Source organism: Thunnus albacares, chromosome 7 (assembly GCF_914725855.1).
Source record: "Thunnus albacares chromosome 7, fThuAlb1.1, whole genome shotgun sequence".
Taxonomy (NCBI): domain Eukaryota; kingdom Metazoa; phylum Chordata; class Actinopteri; order Scombriformes; family Scombridae; genus Thunnus; species Thunnus albacares.
The window spans coordinates 30,300,272-30,321,130 of NC_058112.1; the positions used below are offsets into that span (position 1 = coordinate 30,300,272).

A 20,859-nucleotide genomic window follows, 5' to 3' on the forward strand; every position below is an offset into this window, starting at 1 on the left:
TGCTCACCTTGCAGCAGGTTATGTAGGTAAAGTGTAGCAGAGCTGTCCCACTGACTGGACGGACTGCAGAGTAAAAGAAAAACATTATGGTGAAAAAAGTCTCATTAAATTTGATGAGATGCATGAAGAGAAAAAGATCTGAAAAGCAGGGAGGGATGTGTGCACTTCAGAACTTCTTTAGATTTTACATTACAGTTTTTCACATTTTTAAGGACTGTTGAAAGCCTAAATAATGTGTCAAGTGCTTCACAATCCATCATCAGTTCAGAGGTACACAGCTTGTCTTACATGAGCTCTGCCTTCTCCTCATACACAGACACTCGCAGGGTTGTCGGTTTGATTCCCGCCAGGTGGAACCTCTTCACCCAGAAGGGCAGCTGGAGGAAGTTCCGCACGGCGACTCGAATCCTAATCAGACAGAGATGACAACACGAGTTAAAACTCAAATGGCACAGACATACAATCACAGACACACATCTGCAACCAACCAAATACAGCAGCTCTCAGGTCTGCAAACTCTGTGACATGATCCTGGTTTTACTACCATCAGGCTTTGAGTGACTTGTCTCAGTATCATACCTTAACAAAAATGTACCAAACATTTTTTGGTAAATACTGCTTAAAACCAATGAGCATTAAATTATGCGATCAAACAACTTATAATCAAGATCGTCATATTTTCTTGGATGGACCAGTGGTCCAGTAGTGAGGAGCACTGGTGCTGGTCTGGTCTTACTGGTCTGAGGGAACAACGAGCCGTTCTCCGTAGTCGACCAGAAGGCAGCGAGCCTGACAGGACACCGAGTCCATGATGATCGACTCCACCACAGCCCGACACCACGACTTCATCACTGACCAGTACACCACACACACCTGAGAGGAAATACAGGAACACACGCGTGAACCACCACAGACAACACACATACACAACTGACAGAAAATACACCAACACACACATCCACTCCACCTGCAGACCAATTAAAAGGACCAGTGTGTAAGATTTAGTGGCATCTAGATTGCAACAAACTGAATACCCTCCCCCTCCCCCAGCCTGGATGAGGTGTGTAAAAATACGTCTGAAGACAGACAGACTGCAGGTTTTGCGTTACCTGTCCCTCATCTAACGACGTGGGCTTCAACTTTCGCAGGTCCTGGGTGACGTCATGGTAGAAGAGGTTCATCTGAGCCAGCAGATTGTCGTACTGCTCGGCGGTCTCTTCCTCACCGCCGGGACCCCGGACGACCCGACCCCAGAGGCAGGACGGGTTCTCAACCTGCAGAGGTGGAAAGGCCAAAAGCAACATTTTAAACAGGCAGCAGAAACGAGTCGATTTACACCCCGTCTACACAGGAGACGTTTCAGATCACATCACATCAAATAGATGTGTTTCTATTTTTATCAATACAGCTGTATAACAACTCGCTTTTCACTCACTCTTCACACGCATAACTGCAACCTCAAGTGTCACATCAAAAGTGAGACGTGAGCCATTCAATGTAGGGCTGCAACTAACGATTATTTTCATTTTTCATTCATCTGTCCATTATTTTCTTCAGCAATCGATTCATGGTTTGGTGTATAAAATGTCAGAAAATTGTCAGAAAAAATGTCGATCACTGTTTCCCAAAGCCCAAGGTGACGTCCTCGAATGTCTTGTTTTGTCTGACCGACAGTCCACAACCCAAAGATATTCAGTTTACTGTCATAGAGGACTAAAGAAACCAGAAAATATTCACATTTCAGAAGCTGGAATCAGAATTTCAACTTTTTTTCTTAAAAAATGTGTCAAAACAATCAATAAATTGTCAAAAAAAGTGGTGATAATTTAATAGTTGCAAACTAACCGATTCATCGTTACAGCTCTAATTCAATGCACACTGACTCAGATCTCCGTTTGGCAGCAGTTGATGCAGAAACAAGAAATTAACAGAGCAAACGGAAGCTGATCAGGATACAAGCTTCACATTAAAACATAAGCACATATAGTTATCAAACAGAGGGAATTAGAAATAAAGGCCTCTCTCTAATATCAGCCTGCTTCCAGTAAAGGCCTGGTATCCTCTGATGTTGAGGTAAATAAAGGCCCCGGTCACGGAAATTCTGTGATTCTGTTTTTATTTATTTATTTGTTTTTACTAGTTAATTTTGTGTTTACTTAGTTAATTTATGTGAAGTTAAATCTATGAAGTTAATCTACCTTCATACTGTTCTTAAGTGTTTTTGATATTCCAAATTGCAGTTGATTGAATAAAACCCTGAATTTTTTTCCCGCCGTTTTTTCTTATTCACCCCCCCAAAAAATCATGGTCCAGTCTGCAACTTACACTGGTGTGATGTGAAACTTAAAGCCTCCAGTGCACAAACATACATATACAAATATTTGTATAATAATAGTGCCTGGATTTCTCAATTAGAGGGATGGAATAGTTTTATGAATGTAATTTTTAACAAAGTAATGAACTTAATTGTGGAAAAAACATATCAGTCACAAATCATTAGTCAAAGCATTTACATGTCCTAACACATATCTTGAGGAGATCCTTATACTTGGCTTATCACTGTAAGTTACACTTAGCTGAAAGTACAGTTATTGTTTACTACAGCCAGTTTGATATGATTAACATAGAAATTTTACATGGTCATTTTGTAATTAGGTTACTTTTCAGATTATCTTCAGCTTGTTTTTCTCTTTTCGCTTATAGTGTGTGTGTTTGTGTGGATGAATAGAATTCTTTAACATGTTTGTGGAATATAGGACAATTTTTTCCAGTCAGTCTTAAACCAGCAGTCAGGTGTCCATATGAACATCGAAAGAGGTTTTCCTCACTGTAATCATTCCTCCTGTTCATATTGGATATTAAAAGATCCTTCAAATGTGCTTTCAATGGAAGTGATGGAGGCCAAAATCCACAGTGTGTCCACACAGTCATTTAAAAGTTGATATGAAGCTTATATGAGTCTTCAGCAGTCTGAGTTAGTCATATCAAGTGGATATCTGACACATTTACAGTCAGTGTTTCCATGTTGAGCTGCAGGTGGAAGAATAGTAACAAAAAGAGGAACTTTGGCGCTAAAAAGACTGTAACATTGAAAGATATCTACTTGATTTGACTCATTTGGACGCTGAAGCTTCATATTAGCTTCAGATAAAACTTTTAATATATATTTTTTGCACAGAAGGAGGACTGTGGATTTTGTCTCCCATCACTTCCATTATAAGTGCATTATGAAGCGATCTTCTAATGGTCAGTATGAACAGGAGGAATGATTACAGCAAGAAAAACAGGTTTCACTGTTCATTTGGGCTCCTGACTGCTGTTTTAAGAAAGGCTTTGTGAATTATGGAACCATCCTTTAAAAGTTAGGACTTTACTTTTACATAAAGTATGTTTTAAATTATGTCCGTGTCGACATGATTTAATGAAGGACACACTGTGCTCAAAAAACATATTGACAACCAAATAAAAAGTATAACATATCCACTTTCATCCATAAAGTCGATGTCACGTTCTTACCTGATCTCGGCGCTGACTGGCCGCACTCACATTAATTAACGTATCTACCGTTAGCTAACCGTTAATGAAAAGTTCACTTACCTTCAAAATTGATATTTTCAGCATTGTATGTGGGTTCGTCGATCCACGCAAAACAACAGACACTGCAAGACAACATGAGAATGTTAAATGATTTTCTAGTAATTAAGCCAAATAGCGTTAAAGTGCGGACTAGTTAGACTGAAGTCGACATTTTTCCACCTGAGATGCCCACGCTCACTAGCTAACGTTAGCTCGCCGGAGTTATGCTAGTTAACGGAGAATTAATGCAAAAAAATGTACCTAGATGAAGCGAAATTTGACAGGTGTTCGTTAATGTGATGTTTTGTAATTCTTCTGTTTGATTCACATGTAATTTAAACCGTAAAACGTACCTCTTTACGAGCTTGTAAACGGGAACGGTCGGTGTATCGGTAGCAAAGATTAAAAAGGGAGGAGAGCCTCATTCTGAGTCTGACCGTTAGGGGTCGCTATGGAGACCGAGGTGACAAGGAGCCTCTGTTTTAATTTTTTAACTGTTTATTTCAACCAGAAGTGGAAGAAATACTGCATGAAAGGTCCTACTTGAGTAAAAGTACATAAGTATTAGCAGCAAAGTGTACTTTAAGTATTTGAGTAAAAGTACTGTGAGTACTATTTCACATGTAATCAAACATCTTCAGGCATGAAAACTGAACACTTTCAGGAGTTTGGAGTCGTATTAAGTGTAATTTTAGCAGCCAAACTCTCCCTGCTGTCCACTAGAAGTGATGCAACAAGAACTCTGATCCAAATAGAAATATTTCTGTCAGTAAAACAGACAATCTTCATGAAGTAAAAGTAAAATCTGAAATCTGATATAATACATATGTCATATATCGGTCCAACAAAATCATACTGGTCTTTTCTGTTTCAGTAGGTCTCAGCTCCTTCAGGAAAATATGACGTCACACAGCTGCGTCTCCTATAAAATCATCCTGAGCCTGAAAAGTATGTCAGACTGTCACAAATTAAATAAGCAATATTTGATTTAAACATATTCTGCAGGATGCAGCTGTTGTTATTGCTCCTTTACATCGGTTCTGTTCTTTCAGTAATTAACAGGTTTAAATTGTCTATTTCGGTCTCCTCTTTTGACAGCCAGACGCTGCTGTAGATCTATAATCAAATGATAAAACATTGGAGCAGTTATGGTGTTGACAAAACATCCAGCAGAGAATCCAGGACAGAGAGAAAGATGTGAAGCTGCTTCAACAGGAGGTGGAGGCCGTCAATCGCTCTGCTGATAAAGCAGTGGAGGACAGTGAGAAGATCTTCATAGAGCTGATCAGTCTCATCCAGAAAAGAAGCTCTGATGTGAAGCAGCAGATCAGATCCCAGCAGGAAACTGAAGTGAGACGAGTCAAAGAGCTTCAGGAGAAGCTGGAGCAGGAGATCACTGAGCTGAAGAGGAAAGACGCTGAACTGAAGCAGCTCTCACACACAGAGGATCACAACCAGTTTCTACACAACTACCCCTCACTGTCACAAGTCAGTGCATCTACAGACTCACCCAGCATCAATATCCGTCCTCTGAGATACTTTGAGGATGTGACAGCAGCTGTGTCAGAGCTCAGAGATCAACTACAGGACATCCTGAGGGAGAAATGGACAAACATCTCACTGACAGTGACTGAAGTGGACGTTTCACTGTCAGAAGCAGAACCCAAGACCAGAGCTGGATTCTTAAAATATTCACATGAAATCACACTGGATCCAAACACAGCAAACACACATCTTTTATTATCTGAGGGGAACAGAAAAGTAACATACATGAGTCAACAACAGTCTTCTCGCCACCCAGACAGATTCACTGATTATTTGCAGGTCCTGAGTAGAGAGAGTCTGACTGGACGTTGTTACTGGGAGGTGGAGTGGAGCGGGAGAGGAGTTCATGTAACAGTCGCATGCTCATTATTGTTAAAATATTAGAGCAGTTATCAGGTGTTTTCCTTCCAGCGATCAATATGTAGAAATTATAAAGTAACAGTTTAAACTGTTAATTAATAGTACATGCATTTTAAATTTAACCTTTAGATTTTAAACTGTAATAATTTCTACGTATTGATAGCTGACTTCTACATATTTGACAGTGGAGACGCTGTGCATCATTGACGTCTCCTCAAAATAAGGCCGGAGTGAGTGAGGACGTTTAGGTGAATTAATTCTGCCGTCCTCGCTGGGAGGAGCTGAGACGTGAGTGAGGGAAGCCACATTAACCTAATGAAAAGCAGCCAGTATCCTTTTAAAACTGCTCCTCTACCTGGAATGAATCAACGCTTGATAAGCCCTCCCTCTTCTTCCTGCTCTCAAACACAACAAGCTCCACTCTGTGCTCATATTTCCTTGTTCCCTCCCCTTCACATCTACAGTTTGAAGATGGGCGTAACCAACATGTAATGTACCACAAGAGCTGTCAAACTGTAAAACTTGTTTCACTTCCTCAGGAAGTGAACCTCAGACAGTCGTTGACACTGAGAGCTGAAATGGCACAGAAAGATCAGCTGGACCAAGAAACCTTCTCTTGTTCCATCTGTCTGGATCTACTGAAGGATCCGGTGACTATTCCCTGTGGACACAGCTACTGCATGAGCTGTATTAAAACACACTGGGATGAAGCAGATCAGAGGAAGGTCTACAGCTGCCCTCAGTGCAGACAGGCCTTCACACTGAGGCCTGTCCTGGTGAAAAACACCATGTTAGCAGCTTTAGTGGAGCAGCTAAAGAAGACTGGACTCCAAGCTGCTCCTGCTGATCACTGCTATGCTGGACCTGAAGATGTGGCCTGTGATGTCTGCACTGGGAGGAAGCTGAAAGCCCTCAAGTCCTGTCTGACTTGTCCAGCCTCTTACTGTGAGAAACACCTGCAGCCTCATTATGATGCAGCTCCATTAAAGAAACACAAGCTGGTCGACCCCTCAGAGAAGCTCCAGGAGAACATCTGCTCTCGTCATGATGAGGTGATGAAGATGTTCTGCCGTACTGATCAGCAGAGTATCTGTTATCTCTGCTCTGTGGAGGAACATAAAGGCCACAACACAGTCTCAGCTGCAGCAGAAAGGACTGAGAGGCAGAGAGAGCTCGAGGTGAGTCGACAAAACATCCAGCAGAGAATCCAGAACAGAGAGAAAGATGTGAAGCTGCTTCAACAGAGGATGAAGGCCGTCAATCGCTCTGCTGATAAAGCAGTGGAGGACAGTGAGAAGATCTTCACTGAGCTGATCAGTCTCATCCAGAAAAGAAGCTCTGATGTAAAGCAGCAGATCAGATCCCAGCAGGAAACTGAAGTGAGTCGAGTCAAAGAGCTTCAGGAGAAGCTGGAGCAGGAGATCACTGAGCTGAAGAGGAAAGACGCTGAACTGAAGCAGCTCTCACACACAGAGGATCACAACCAGTTTCTACACAACTACCCATCACTGTCACAACTCAGTGAACCTACAGACTCATCCAGCATCAATATCCGTCCTCTGAGATACTTTGAGGATGTGACAGCAGCTGTGTCAGAGCTCAGAGATAAACTACAGGACATCCTGAGAGAGAACTGGACAAACATCTCACTGACAGTGACTGAAGTGGACGTTTTACTGTCAGAAGCAGAGCCCAAGACCAGAGCTGGATTCTTAAAATATTCATGTGAAATCACACTGGATCCAAACACAGCAAACACATATCTGTTATTATCTGAGGGGAACAGAAAAGCAACATACATGAGTCGACCACAGTCTTATTCTCGTCATCCAGACAGATTCACTGATTATTTGCAGGTCCTGAGTAGAGAGAGTCTGACTGGACGTTGTTACTGGGAGGTGGAGTGGAGAGGGGATGGAGTTCGTGTAGCAGTCGCATACAAGAATATCAGCAGAGCAGGAAACTCGAAGGAATGTGGATTTGGATTTAATAACAAATCTTGGATGTTAAATTGTAACACTGACAGTTATACATTTTGGTTCAACAACATCAAAACTCCCGTCTCAGGTCCTGGTTCCTCCAGAGTAGGAGTGTACCTGGATCGCAGAGCAGGTATTCTGTCCTTCCACAGCGTCTCTGAAACCATGACTCTCCTCCACAGAGTCCAGACCACATTCACTCAGCCTCTCTATGCTGGACTTTATCTTTATTATGGAGTCACAGCTGAGTTGTGTAAAGTCAAATAGACAGAAGTCATTTCAGACTTCATGTGTCAGATTCTGTTGTAATTCTTCATGTTTTTGTCTCCATTGTTTCTGAGAGCTCGTTGCTGTGGTGTTTCTGAACTGCACAGAGATCAGCTGTCAATCAAACTGGGATTGTCAACACTTATTTTCTATTTTCATTCGTTGTTCTTTTAATGTTTTCAGTTTCTTTAAATGTGACTTTTCCCTGTGTGTTTTTATCCATGGAGGCTATCACTGCTCATGATGATGTTTTTAACCTTCACTGACGTTTCTTCAGATGATAATGTGAACTTCTCTTTGTTCTAAATGTTAGTTTCATGTTTGTATTGATGTATTTGTGTGCTGTTGTTTCTCTTCCACTTCAGTGTCTTAAACAGAGAAAACAGTAGAACTTCCTTCATCATTGATATTTTGTTCTCATCACTTTGTAAATTCATAAAGAAATGTACAATCAAACTGTCATTATCATGATAATAATCATTTATTATGTTCTTGTACATTCTGGGTTAAACTAACCGATTGTGTGGATGAAGTGAATCTGTACATGAAATCATTGAACAAGAGTCATTTAACAGACTTTACTGATCAGATGTGTGAACAATGTGAAGCTTTACATAATCAATAAAGTTATTATTTCAACAGTGAGCAAAGTGTTTTCTTCTGTCTTCATCTCAGGATCTCATTCAAAGCTTTGTGGAGAAAATGTGAAACTAAAATGAGAGTTTATTTGAGGCAGTTTTCCTCCTGAAACACCACAAAGTACAGAGTTCATGTTCAGAGCAGACAAACGTTTGTCAGTCAGTCTCTATAATGTATAACAATACATATATAACAAACTGATCAAATGTTTTATGTGTAAAATATTGATCTGATAGAAATATTATTAGTACTACACAATTTTGATGATGAATGATGATGATCCTGATGTTGATCAGTATTAGTAAGTTGAGATTGGTGATGATGATGATTTGATGATTATTATTATGCCTAAAAATTATTACACTAATTAGCTTCAATAGTACGATGATGTTGATTTTTATACAGATGATTATTATTATTACTGTTATTACACATGTTAATAGGATGATGATGATGATATTGATGGGATTTGTTATTCACTTTTTTAATTTACTGATTTTATTTACTAACTGGTTTCCATTATTTATTTATTTATCTTCTATCATGTTTCATTTTATAAAACCAAAGGATAGCTCTGCATGATGGAACATCTCATACTGGTGGCTGAGGAGGCTTGGGGGGCCTGACTGGTTTGGACAGCTTAGTGTCTAAGGGTCGAATCTCCATTTAAACCCCCTTCAAATAGAAAGTTGCTCCTCAGACCCAAATGATCAGACCCCTCCTGTAGGGGTGCGGGATGTTCTAGAAGGGATCTGACCTGCAACAGGCCGGTAACCTCCTAGCAAGGAAGGGGGAGGAGGAGAGAAAGGGGAGTATAATAACTTAGACATAATTAAAAATGGGGAAAAAATAAATAAATACAAATCTGCCCTGGTCCAGCTGTTCTGACCCGTCCTGGTTTCACCTTGGCGCCCCTTCATCTTTGGACCCAACCAGAGATGCCCCTGAACAGCACTGTAGCTTTCTTCTTTCTTTTTTTCACTTCTTTCTTCTTCTTCTTCTTCTTTTTTCTCTTCTGTCCCTTCTGCACTCCGTCCTCACTATATCCTCACACACACAAACACACACACACACACACACACACACACACACACACGATTGAACATTTATTGAAACCATGTGAGAAGTTTAGAGGGAAAAATCACTATTTGATGGAGCTGTTAACAACTCATAGACATCAATGCTCATATAGAACAAATGTGACTGTTCTGCATAAACTTCTCTCATGACTGACAGTTGAATGCAGACTCGTTGTAAGCCTTCTCTCATTTTTTAGGAGGGTTTTATCCTCAAAGAATCCTACATTCATTTTTAGCTGATCAATTAGTGTATATAGAAAACAGTGACACTCATTTCACCAGACAGGCACTAGGTGGCGACCTGGTACTTCCTCAACCTAGAAATAATAATTTATAATCTACAGTGTGCTAAAGAGCCATATTATAATTGGAACAAGCTACCAGCATCCACAAGGTTAGTACAGAATAAACATAGATTTGAAAAGACACTGAAAAGTGAACTATTGCAGATGAACATATGATTGACTGTTGTTTTAATGTTTTTGTTTTTCTCCTATATTTATCTTCTTCTTTTAAACTTTTTTTTTATTTCACTATCTTCATGAATGGGTAAACAGTTAATTTAATGTTGTGCTAAGTCTTCAAAGTCAGCATGAATTTAAGACTTTTCTCATGCTTTCTATTAGTTTATCATCATTGTTAACAACTCCTTTTCTTATTTTAATTTATTATCAATAACACTCTGTATTTGTGTTCTGTTGTAATCATTTTCTTGTGAAGACCCCAGGAAGACTAGCGACCATTAAACTGGCAGCTAAAAGGGATCCTAAAAAAAACATAAAACAATAAAAACAATAAAACATCTGAAATGTGACTCCGTGTACGCACACTTTTTGTAAGACGTCAAAAGCCAAAAAGGTTGGAAACCACTGGTTTCATCTTTAACAATGTGTTGTATTTTAAAAGCTTGTTATATTATCCATTGTGTCAAATCTTCATCTGAAAAGTAACTAAAGCTGTCAAATAAATGTAGTGGAGTAGAAAGTACAATATTTCCCTCTGAAATGTAGTGGAGTGGAAGTGTGACAGACAGACGCTGCTGTAGATCTATAATCAAATGATGAAACATTAGAGCAGTTATCAGGTGTTTTCCTTCCAGCGATCAATATGTAGAAATTGTAAAGTAACAGTTTAAACTGTTAATTAATTGTACATAAATTTTAAATTTAACCTTTAGATTTTAAACTGTAATAATTTCTACGTATTGATAGCTGACTTCTACATATTTGACAGTGGGGACACTGTGCATCATTGACATCTCCTCAAAATAAGGCCGGAGTGAGTGAGGACGTTTAGGTGAATTAATTCCTCCATCCTCACTGGGAGGAGCTGAGACGTGAGTGAGGGAAGCCACATTAACCTAATGAAAAGCAGCCAGTATCCTTTTAAAACTGCTCCTCTACCTGAAAGGAATCAGCGCTTGATAAGCCCTCCCTCTTCTTCCTGATCTCAAACACAACAAGCTCCACTCTGTGCTCATATTTCCTTGTTCCCTCCCCTTCAGATCTACAGTTTGAAGATGGGTGTAACCAACATGTGATGTAGCACAAGAGCTGTCAGGCTCCATTTACTGCAGAAACACATGTTGTTCAGATCGCAGCTCAAACTTGTTTCATTTCTCAGGAAGTGAAACTCAGACAGTCGTTACCACTGAGAGCTGAAATGGCGCAGAAAGGAGATCAGCTGGACCAAGAAACCTTCTCTTGTTCCATCTGTCTGGATCTACTGAAGGATCCGGTGACTATTCCCTGTGGACACAGCTACTGCATGAGCTGTATTAAAGGCTTCTGGGATGAAGAGGATCAGAGGAAGATCTACAGCTGCCCTCAGTGCAGACAGGCCTTCACACCGAGGCCTGTCCTGGTGAAAAACACCATGTTAGCAGCTTTAGTGGAGCAGCTGAAGAAGACTGGACTCCAAGCTGCTCCTGCTGATCACTGCTATGCTGGACCTGAAGATGTGGCCTGTGATGTCTGCACTGGGAGGAAGCGGAAAGCCCACAAGTCCTGTCTGGTGTGTCTGGCCTCTTACTGCGAGAAACACCTCCAGCGTCACCATGATGTTGCTCCATTAAAGAAACACAAGCTGGTCGACCCCTCGGAGAAGCTCCAGGAGAACATCTGCTCTCGTCATGATGAGGTGATGAAGATGTTCTGCCGTACTGATCAGCAGAGTATCTGTTATCTCTGCGCTGTGGATGAACATAAAGGCCACGACACAGTCTCAGCTGCAGCAGAAAGGACTGAGAGGCAGAGAGAGCTCGAGGTGAGTCGACAAAACATCCAGCAGAGAATCCAGGACAGAGAGAAAGACGTGAAGCTGCTTCAACAGGAACTGAAGGCCGTCAATTGCTCTGCTGATAAAGCAGTGGAGGACAGTGAGAAGATCTTCACTGAGCTGATCCGCCTCATCCAGAAAAGAAGCTCTGATGTGAAGCAGCAGATCAGATCCCAGCAGGAAACTGAAGTGAGTCGAGTCAAAGAGCTTCAGGAGAAGCTGGAGCAGGAGATCACTGAGCTGAAGAGGAAAGACGCTGAACTGAAGCAGCTGTCACACACAGAGGATCACAACCAGTTTCTACACAACTACCCCTCACTGTCACAAGTCAGTGCATCTACAGACTCATCCAGCATCAATATCCGTCCTCTGAGATACTTTGAGGATGTGACAGCAGCTGTGTCAGAGCTCAGAGATCAACTACAGGACATCCTGAGGGAGAAATGGACAAACATCTCACTGGCAGTGACTGAAGTGGACGTTTTACTGTCAGAAGCAGAACCCAAGACCAGAGCTGGATTCTTAAAATATTCACATGAAATCACACTGGATCCAAACACAGCAAACACATGGCTGTTATTATCTGAGGGGAACAGAAAAGTAACATACATGAGTCGACCACAGTCTTATTCTAGCCACCCAGACAGATTCATTAATAATGTTCAGGTCCTGAGTAGAGAGAGTCTGACTGGACGTTGTTACTGGGAGGTGGAGTGGAGAGGGGGAGGAGTTTATTTAGCAGTCACATACAAGAATATCAGCAGAGCAGGAAAGTCGAAGGAATGTGGATTTGGATTTAATGACAAATCTTGGATGTTAGATTGTAACATTAACAGTTATACATTTTGGTTCAACAACATCCAAACTCGCGTCTCAGGTCCTGGTTCCTCCAGAGTAGGAGTGTACCTGGATCACACAGCAGGTATTCTGTCCTTCTACAGCGTCTCTGAAACCATGACTCTCCTCCACAGAGTCCAGACCACATTCACTCAGCCTCTCTATGCTGGACTACGTCTTTATTATGGTGGAGACACAGCTGAGTTGTGTAAAGTCAAATAGACAGAAGTCATTTCAGACTTCATGTGTCAGATTCTGTTGTAATTCTTCATGTTTTTGTCTCCATTGTTTCTGAGAGCTCGTTGCTGTGGTGTTTCTGAACTGCACAGAGATCAGCTGTCAATCAAACTGGGATTGTCAACACTTATTTTCTTTTCATTTGTTGTTCTTTTAATGTTTTCAGTTTCTTTAAATGTCACTTTTTCCTGTGTGGTTTTATCCATGGAGGCTATCACTGCTCATGATGATGTTTTTAACCTTCACTGACGTTTCTTCAGATGAAAATGTGAACTTCTCTTTGTTCTAAATGTTAGTTTCATGTTTGTATTGATGTATTTGTGTGCTGTTGTTTCTCTTCCACTTCAGCGTCTTAAACAGAGAAAACAGCAGAACTTCCTTCATCATAGATATTTTGTTCTCATCACTTTGTAAATTTATAAAGAAATGTACAATCAAACCGTAATTATCATGATAATAATCATTTATTATGTTCTTGTACATTCTGGTTAAACTAACTGATTGTGTGGATGAAGTGAATCTGTACATGAAATCATTGAACAAGAGTCATTTAACAGACTTTACTGATCAGATGTGTGAACAATCTGAAGCTTTACATAATCAATAAAGTTATTATTTCAACAGTGAGCAAAGTGTTTTCTTCTGTCTTCATCTCAGGATCTCATTCAAAGCTTGTGGAGAAAATGTGAAACTAAAATGAGAGTTTATTTGAGGCAGTTTTCCTCCTGAAACACCACAAAGTACAGAGTTCATGTTCAGAGCAGACAAACGTTTGTCAGTCAGTCTCTGTACTTTCAGCTTTCTTCACTAAAACATTTTAATGCTTTCAACACATTATACTGTTGAATAGTCTAATCTATAACAATACATATATAACAGACTGATCAAATGTTTTGTGTGTAATATATTGATCTGGAATATTATTAATATTGCACAATTTATTAATGATGAATGATGATGATTGTGATGATTAGCATTATTGTTATATAAATTATTATTAGTAGGTTGAGATTGGTGATGATGATATGATGATTATTATGCTTAAATGCTTAAATATTATATATTATATACACTGATCATCTCTAATAGTACGATGATGTTGTTTTTTTTACAGACGATTATTACTATTATTGTTATTATACATGTTAATAGGATGACGATTATATTCATGGTATTTTTTATTCACTTTTTTAATTAGGGACCGAGCCCAAAAGGCAGAGGACTACTGTAAAACAGTAGTCCTCGCCTAAGGGCGAAGACCCTATTGTATTTCGTGTGTTTGTTTCTTTCTTCTTTTAATTGTGTGATTGCTTGAAGCAATCATACATTGTTCTTCTCACTCTTTATTCTTATTGCTCTAGTTTGCACCAAACTTTACATGTTTGATAAGAGTCCCGACCTGAACACGTCTACATGACAATATTCCATCAGTGATGCAAACTGGCTGAATAGCGCCCCCTATGAAATTTCAGCGAAGCAGCCCTAGCAGCAGGCAAAACAGTGGACAAAGGACGTGATGTTTATCTCCTTCTTGCATTGTCTGAAGACAGCCGGGGTCTGAAGACATCTATGACAGCGGACCTTCGATTGCATCGTGGCCCAATGTGCATGGAGGCACGAGGGCCCGTTCAACGCTGCTTGCAGCTTTGATTTTTCATGTGTTTGTTTGTTTCTTTCTTTATTATTATGCCACTTAAACCCTAAATTTGACCCCCTAAACATGCTCAAAAACTCACCAAATTTGGCACGCACATCAGGTCTGGTGAAGAATTTGATAAAACATAAAAATTAACCCCTAAAGTGCCGAAATGTGCTCTCTAGCCCCACCTATGTAACTACAATGGCCGTCACAACCCATAGGAATGTCATAGAGAGATCAAACCAAAACTCAATTATTTTTCTCATCAAGACCTACAAATCATATGCTGACACCCCTGACCTAAATCCAACAGAAAGTCTGCAATCAGCCTTTCAAAATAAGACTTTGCCCCAATTTTGGACCCCGAACAAACGCTATTACCTCCGAGGGCGTTAATGGTATCAGCTTCAAACTTTAATACATGATTTATGGCACTGTGCTGAAAAAAAAAGCTGTTAAAAGCTTTGTAATAACTCGAACGGTTTGGATTTAATAGGCCCTGAAATTTGCAGTGCCACATCACACCTTACAATGTAAAACAATGGGGAGGCAATCTATGGGCATGAACTTTGTGTCAAACAGAGGCTTCTGACATCTAAACTATAAGTCTGACCACTTTCAAACCTGTATCAATGGATTCGCCACAAAATTTCCTACTAAAATATGATTTTTAATGTAAGATTTGGCCAAAGTCATGGGATTGATGAGGATATTTCACAAGAAGCATAATCTAAAATCCTCCTCTCCAACTGCTCCTGGTGATGTCACTCCCTCAGTGCTGTGAAACATTCTGCAATACACACTCATTATAAAATCACAGGAGGAGCGAGAAAAGACTTTAAAACTCACACTCTAATATCTCAAACATAATAAAAGATAGAGAAAACATGTAAATTCAAGATTTGTAGGTCAAAGTCTTGTGACCCATTTAAAGTTCAAATGAAGTTTGTATCTAAAACTATGTGGAAGCAGTAAATGTTCAAAAAGGTGTGGGTTCGCTCACACTCTCCATTCAAATCAAACTTTGACCAGGTCATGTGGGTTAAAAGTCTTTCCTTTTCTAAAAATAGACTTGATGAAAATTAGGAAAATAATTTGTTTTACACACAAACTCATCAAGAGTTTTCAATTTACCAATTGAAATTCAAGTGAATGGGCCCAAAACTTGCATGACTTTGATGACACAGGTGTGAGCAAGACAGACATGTCTCACTCTGCAGAAAATTCTCATCCTGTCAATCAATCTTTCAAAATAAAAGCACACCACACTTGTAATAAATATCCCTCATTTTTAAAAAGCAAAATGATCTGTCCCCAATGGGCCACAGTGCGAAGCCCCGACCAACACTGCTTGCAGCTTTGATTTACTTATTTTATTTACCAACTAGTTTGCATCATTTATTTATCTTCTATCATGTTTCACTTTATAAAACCAAAGGATAGCTCTGCATGATCACATACTGTTGGCTGACGGGGCTTTAATACTTTCATACTTTAAATATGTTACTTTAATACTTAAAACTTTATATACAGTTAGCTAGTTTAGTGCAGTGGTTCCCAACCTAGGGGTAAAATATGTAGTTTACTTGCTGGAGGTGTGCTCGCTGTCTGCAGCTCTTCATCAAACATCATCATCACTGTGGCTGTTTCTGCTTGTACTATTCCTCCCTGCATTATTTCTAATTGATCCCGCTCAACAAACAGCTCCAAATATCTCCATATGTTGTTGTTTTAACCGGTTTTTAGCGGTGCTAATGAAGCTCCACTAATTCAGTGAGGAACATCTGTAACTTCCTGTAAATTCTTCACAATAAAACCCTCCCAATATTTAGTAATTTAAAAGTTTTTAATTTTTTTAAGCAGCAAAAAATTAGCAGGAAATGTTTGGTTTGCGTCAGCGATAACTTTACACAACTCTGTTATATAAAGCTGGTACAACTTCATCAGTCAGTGACTCACTCACTTACTCATTCTCTCACTCACACACATTCCTGTGTGTCAGGCTTTCTCCACTGATGCAGTCCAGCCAACAAAGGAGTGTCACCTTACCTTTGCAAGTACAACTGTGCTCTTGCAGTTTACCGGCTTGTGAATTAGCAGATCTTGCAAGACAGTTTATAATGTCTGGGTATGTGAGTGGAGGCACTGCATCGGGGTCTGTAATCCAGACTTGGGCTGCTAAGTCATATGGATCTATGTTGTTTATCGCGTTTAGTTTCTCCAAATACCGTTGCTTTGCATTGCGATTGAATTTCTCCCAGTAGGGACCCATTTCTTTCTCTGTTCCCTTCTCCATTAGATTTGACCGATTTTAACCAACTTCTTAGCCAAACAAAACAGAAGGTAAGCAGTTTATCACTGTAGCAGTTACAGGTAACAGTGCGTGTTCCTCACAAGATGGCGCCCCTGTTCCAACATGCAACGTGGCGTGACACATATTCCCTATACTTCTACTGCAGCTCAACAGGGAAACACCGTCTGAGGAAACACAAAGAGGGAATTTGATGCTAAAAAGACTGTAAATGTGTCAGATATCCACTTGATATGACTAACTCAGACTGCTGAAACCTCATATAAGCTTCACATCAACTTTTAAATGACTGTGTGGACACACTGTGGATTTTGGCCTCCATCTCTTACATTGAAAGCACATTCGAAGGGGATCTTTTAATATCCAGTATGAACAGGAGGAATGATTACAGTAAGGAAAACCTCTTTCACTGTTCATATGGACACTTGACTGTTGTTTCAAGACACACTTGAAAAATGGTGAACCGGTCCTTTAGAAGATGAAGGCAACACAGTGAGTATCTGCACCTCTATAGTTCAGCTATTATCTGAGAGCTGTTATTACTGACAACTTGAAAAACTACTAAATCGTTTTTATCAAATTATCAAAATGGTTGCAAATTAATTTACTGTTGAGTAATTACTAAACAAGTAATCTTTGCAGCTATAGATGAAAGATAATGATTGTGTGTTTAGTGCCAATTGTGTAGTATGGAACGATTAATTGATTTGTTCATCCAGCCTGATAGTAAATGAGTTATTTATTTATTATTCAATAATAAATCTGTTGATAACGAGAGTAGTTATTCGTTGTAGCCCTTGTATTTTAGTCTTACCACTTTAACCTAGCATTTTTGGGGTTTTTTTAGTGAATTTTTTTTTGTTATTAATACAGTTGTTATTCTTAAAATGTCACTTTTTACTCGTAAGTTACAAATTACAAAATTATTTGTGCTCTGCTGTCACAAAAACACTTGGCAGGGCCCAGACAGTCCATAGATGAACTACTACATAAAAGGGATGACACAACATCAATAATATGCTCTTCACCAGGCACTGATGCAGAAACATCCGTTTAAAAAGAAGCCATTGTGTTGTTGTACAGTCTGATCTCGGTTGTAGTTGTAGTTTGGTGGCTGATCCCCTCTCTTCTTTGCTATTTTCTCCTGTGTTTTCTGTCTCACTCACAGTCCGTACGATGTTTTGGAGGTGCTTCATGATCACGACTATTTGAAGAAGCCCCTCACTGGGAGAGAGCAGCTGCAGGCCACTCAGATGGAGCTCGACTTCCTGGAGGAAATAAGCAAAGAACTGAAAAGTGAGCAGTTCTTTCTCCAGCGCTTCCAAGGTGAGCCGGAGATGATCATGTTTTACAGTGGATTCAAAGACTACAACACACTCAAAGCGTTCAACTTAGCCCTTCAGCCCACAGCGGAGACTATTGGGAGATGGAGTCACGTACTAAACCTTAATAATACTGAAGAAAACGCAATGAACGCTGGCTTTGATGTGCAGCACCTGTGTCTCCTTGATCAGCTGTTCCTGTTCCTTTGCAGTGTGAGGTGGGGCTTTGTTCCTGTTGACATGTCTGAGCGGTTCCACGTGTCACAGGCCATAGTCAGGGCGACCTGTATAACGTGGTGCCAGTACTTGTTCTTTATGCTGGGAACTCTGCCAATATGGCCGAGCAGACAGGCTGTAGATGAGCTAATGCCGCTGTTCTTCAGAACGACGTTTCCCAAAACACGGGTGGTGCTGGACTTAACTAGGATCCACATCCAAACAGCAGCGTGCACAGGGAACTCTTCTGATTATAGAGGCACCACAACACTGAAGTCGCTGGTTGGTATCAGTCCCTCTGGGGCAGTCAGCTTTGTCAGCAACGTCTTCACAGCCTCCCTCTCAGATAAGGGCATCATAAAAGAGTACGGAATTATGAACCTCTTGGAGCCTGGTGATGAAGTGATGGCGAGCAAGAGCTTAGATATCAAAGACCTCCTGGATGCCATCGGAGTCAACCTCGTCATCCCAACGTTCCTTAGGCCAAAGGGACAGTTGGATGTAGACGATGTGACACACACACAAGACGTTGTCCACTTGAGAATCCACATGGAGAGGGCGATTAGACGCACCAAAGAGTACCACATTTTTGATGACGCGGTGCCGTCCGGACTTTGTGGTTCAGTCAACCAGCTGTGGACAGTCTGTGCTCTGCTGACTAACTTTCAAGTTCCTCTGCTGTAATAATGTGTAGAGTTGTACCAACTCTGAGATTTTATTTTTAATTCGAGGGTAAACTTCTTGGGAAGCATCATCTCGTTTTCAGGGAGGTCTTAATTTAGTAGACACTTTGCAAAGATAACAAATATATCAGGCTGAATATTTGGGGAAATATTTACAAAATTATGCACAAGATGTATAATATTTCCATTTGATAGGATGTTGCAGCCATTAAAAAAACATGGAGTCTTGGGTTTGTACGCATCACTCTGTGTAAATATCGTATAGCTTCAATGAAGTGTTGGAAAATATACACTGTACTTTCATACAGTGTGGACAAATATTTTCTCTCTAACTTTAGCATAATAACATGTTTACAGAATAAGGTTGGTGTTATTCTATGTTTTTCTTATTGTCAACAAATCTCATGAAAAGACTGAAACCAACCATATGTCATTCTGTCTGTTGATACTCTGACCTCCCCACCCTGTCTGTGCTCTCAGCACCAAGCTCACTGGTTTTAGTCATTACTGTTTTTAACAGTAATGACTAAAACAACTGAACTCTGTTGGTTTTAGAAAACAGTAGAAAATGTACATTTGTATGTCAATTTGAGTCGTTAGTAGGATCAAGTCATTGTTGGTTTTGGTCTTTTCTTTTGATTTGTTGACAATAAGAATCACGCAGAATATCACCAGACTTATATTTTTGGGGAAAAATCAGATTATTATGTACAATCATATAGATATGTGTGTAGATATGAAGGCCATTTTTAAAAAAGTACATGTTTTATTGATGACATGACTCAGTGTAACTATGTAAAAATGTTCACTAAATTAAACATTTAGCCAAATTGCCCCAATATCTACTTTTTAAATATAAAAATACTTTTTTATGCACAAAATCAATACCAGTATTTTTAGGTTTTTATCTTTATCAACAGTCATATTGATGAACATTTCATATTATGTTGGGAACATGTACTGTTTAGAATACTAGAAGGTAACTCTAAATTGAATTCTCAGCTATTTATTGTAAATCTTTTTCAAATTTATTGGCTAAATTTCATATTTATAAAAGCAAATTTACAGGTAAAAAGTTGAACTTCTTGGTTTTCACAAAGGAGGTCAAACAGTTGATTCGATTTGATTTTCCTCTAATCAAAAAGCTATAAAAAATAATTAATACTGTTTTTTTGTTTAAAATCTGTGTGTGAACTGTAACTCTACCCAGCTCAGAGTTTGTGTTACTGCATTTTTATGTTAATTTGAGTCAATAATTGTTAGTGGGATCAATTCATTGTTGGTTTTGGCCTTTTCGTGGGATTTGTTGACAATAAGAATAATTCAGAATATCAGCAGAAAAGGGAAGGGAAAAATCAGGTTGTGGTGTAAAGTCGCATAGATATGTGTAGATATGGTGGCTCTTTTTAAGTACGTTTTATTGAATAAATGACTGTTAATGTAACTACATCAAAAACATTTAGCCAAATTGTCCTAATGTCTACTTCATAAATGTGAGAACACTTTTTATGCAAATGTGAACAAAAAGAAATACCAGTGTTATATGGGATTAACTTTGTGTCGACAATTGAACAAAATCTTCCGAGAATCAGTAATACATAAATTGAAACCAAAATAAAATGACGTCAATGGAAAAACTTACAATAAAACTATACAAGACCGCTACATTTGATTACAATATTCTCACTTTTCTTTCACTGATTGGGGTTTCTCTTTTGCATTTGCATTTCTCGTTCAGTTTCACTGCTTCATGTTTCAGTTCTGACACAAAGCATCGACCTGTCCCTCCAAAAGTAACTGTCCAATCAGGATGCGACGGTGTAACACCCGTCCACATGAGAGCTTTGTGTCAGAAAAGAAAAATTCAAGAACAAAACCAAAAAAATGACGGC

General features: G+C 39.5%; 4 protein-coding genes across 6 annotated transcripts in view; 3 read left to right on the plus strand and 1 right to left on the minus strand.

The window, feature by feature from the left end:
- tdrd12 (tudor domain containing 12) overlaps positions 1–4,040 on the minus strand; it is a 45,310-nt gene extending 41,270 nt beyond the window's left edge. For all 3 annotated transcript variants that reach the window (XR_006404034.1, XR_006404033.1, XM_044355527.1), the window contains exons 1-6: positions 3,930–4,040; positions 3,598–3,659; positions 1,110–1,274; positions 737–873; positions 289–408; positions 8–63 (exon numbers count right to left, since the gene is read on the minus strand). Coding sequence is in view for 1 of the 3 variants with exons in the window: in XM_044355527.1 (XP_044211462.1) it covers positions 8–63; positions 289–408; positions 737–873; positions 1,110–1,274; positions 3,598–3,621 (502 nt within the window). In the remaining 2 variants the exon portion in view is untranslated. The remainder of the gene's footprint in view (positions 1–7; positions 64–288; positions 409–736; positions 874–1,109; positions 1,275–3,597; positions 3,660–3,929) is intronic.
- A 1,983-nt stretch (positions 4,041–6,023) lies between these two features.
- LOC122986082 (tripartite motif-containing protein 16-like) lies at positions 6,024–7,727 on the plus strand. The gene has a single exon (XM_044357157.1). The coding sequence runs from the start codon at positions 6,060–6,062 to the stop codon at positions 7,725–7,727; it is 1,668 nt and encodes a 555-aa protein (XP_044213092.1). The 5' UTR covers positions 6,024–6,059.
- Positions 7,728–10,603: 2,876 nt separating this feature from the next.
- Positions 10,604–12,781, plus strand: LOC122985861 (tripartite motif-containing protein 16-like). The gene has a single exon (XM_044356838.1). The coding sequence runs from the start codon at positions 11,108–11,110 to the stop codon at positions 12,779–12,781; it is 1,674 nt and encodes a 557-aa protein (XP_044212773.1). The 5' UTR covers positions 10,604–11,107.
- Positions 12,782–17,136: 4,355 nt separating this feature from the next.
- Positions 17,137–20,516, plus strand: LOC122986004. The gene is made up of 2 exons (XM_044357057.1): positions 17,137–17,238; positions 17,915–20,516. Exons 1-2 carry the CDS (start codon positions 17,225–17,227, stop codon positions 18,966–18,968), a joined length of 1,068 nt encoding a protein of 355 aa, XP_044212992.1. The 5' UTR covers positions 17,137–17,224; the 3' UTR covers positions 18,969–20,516.
- Positions 20,517–20,859: the final 343 nt, after the last annotated feature.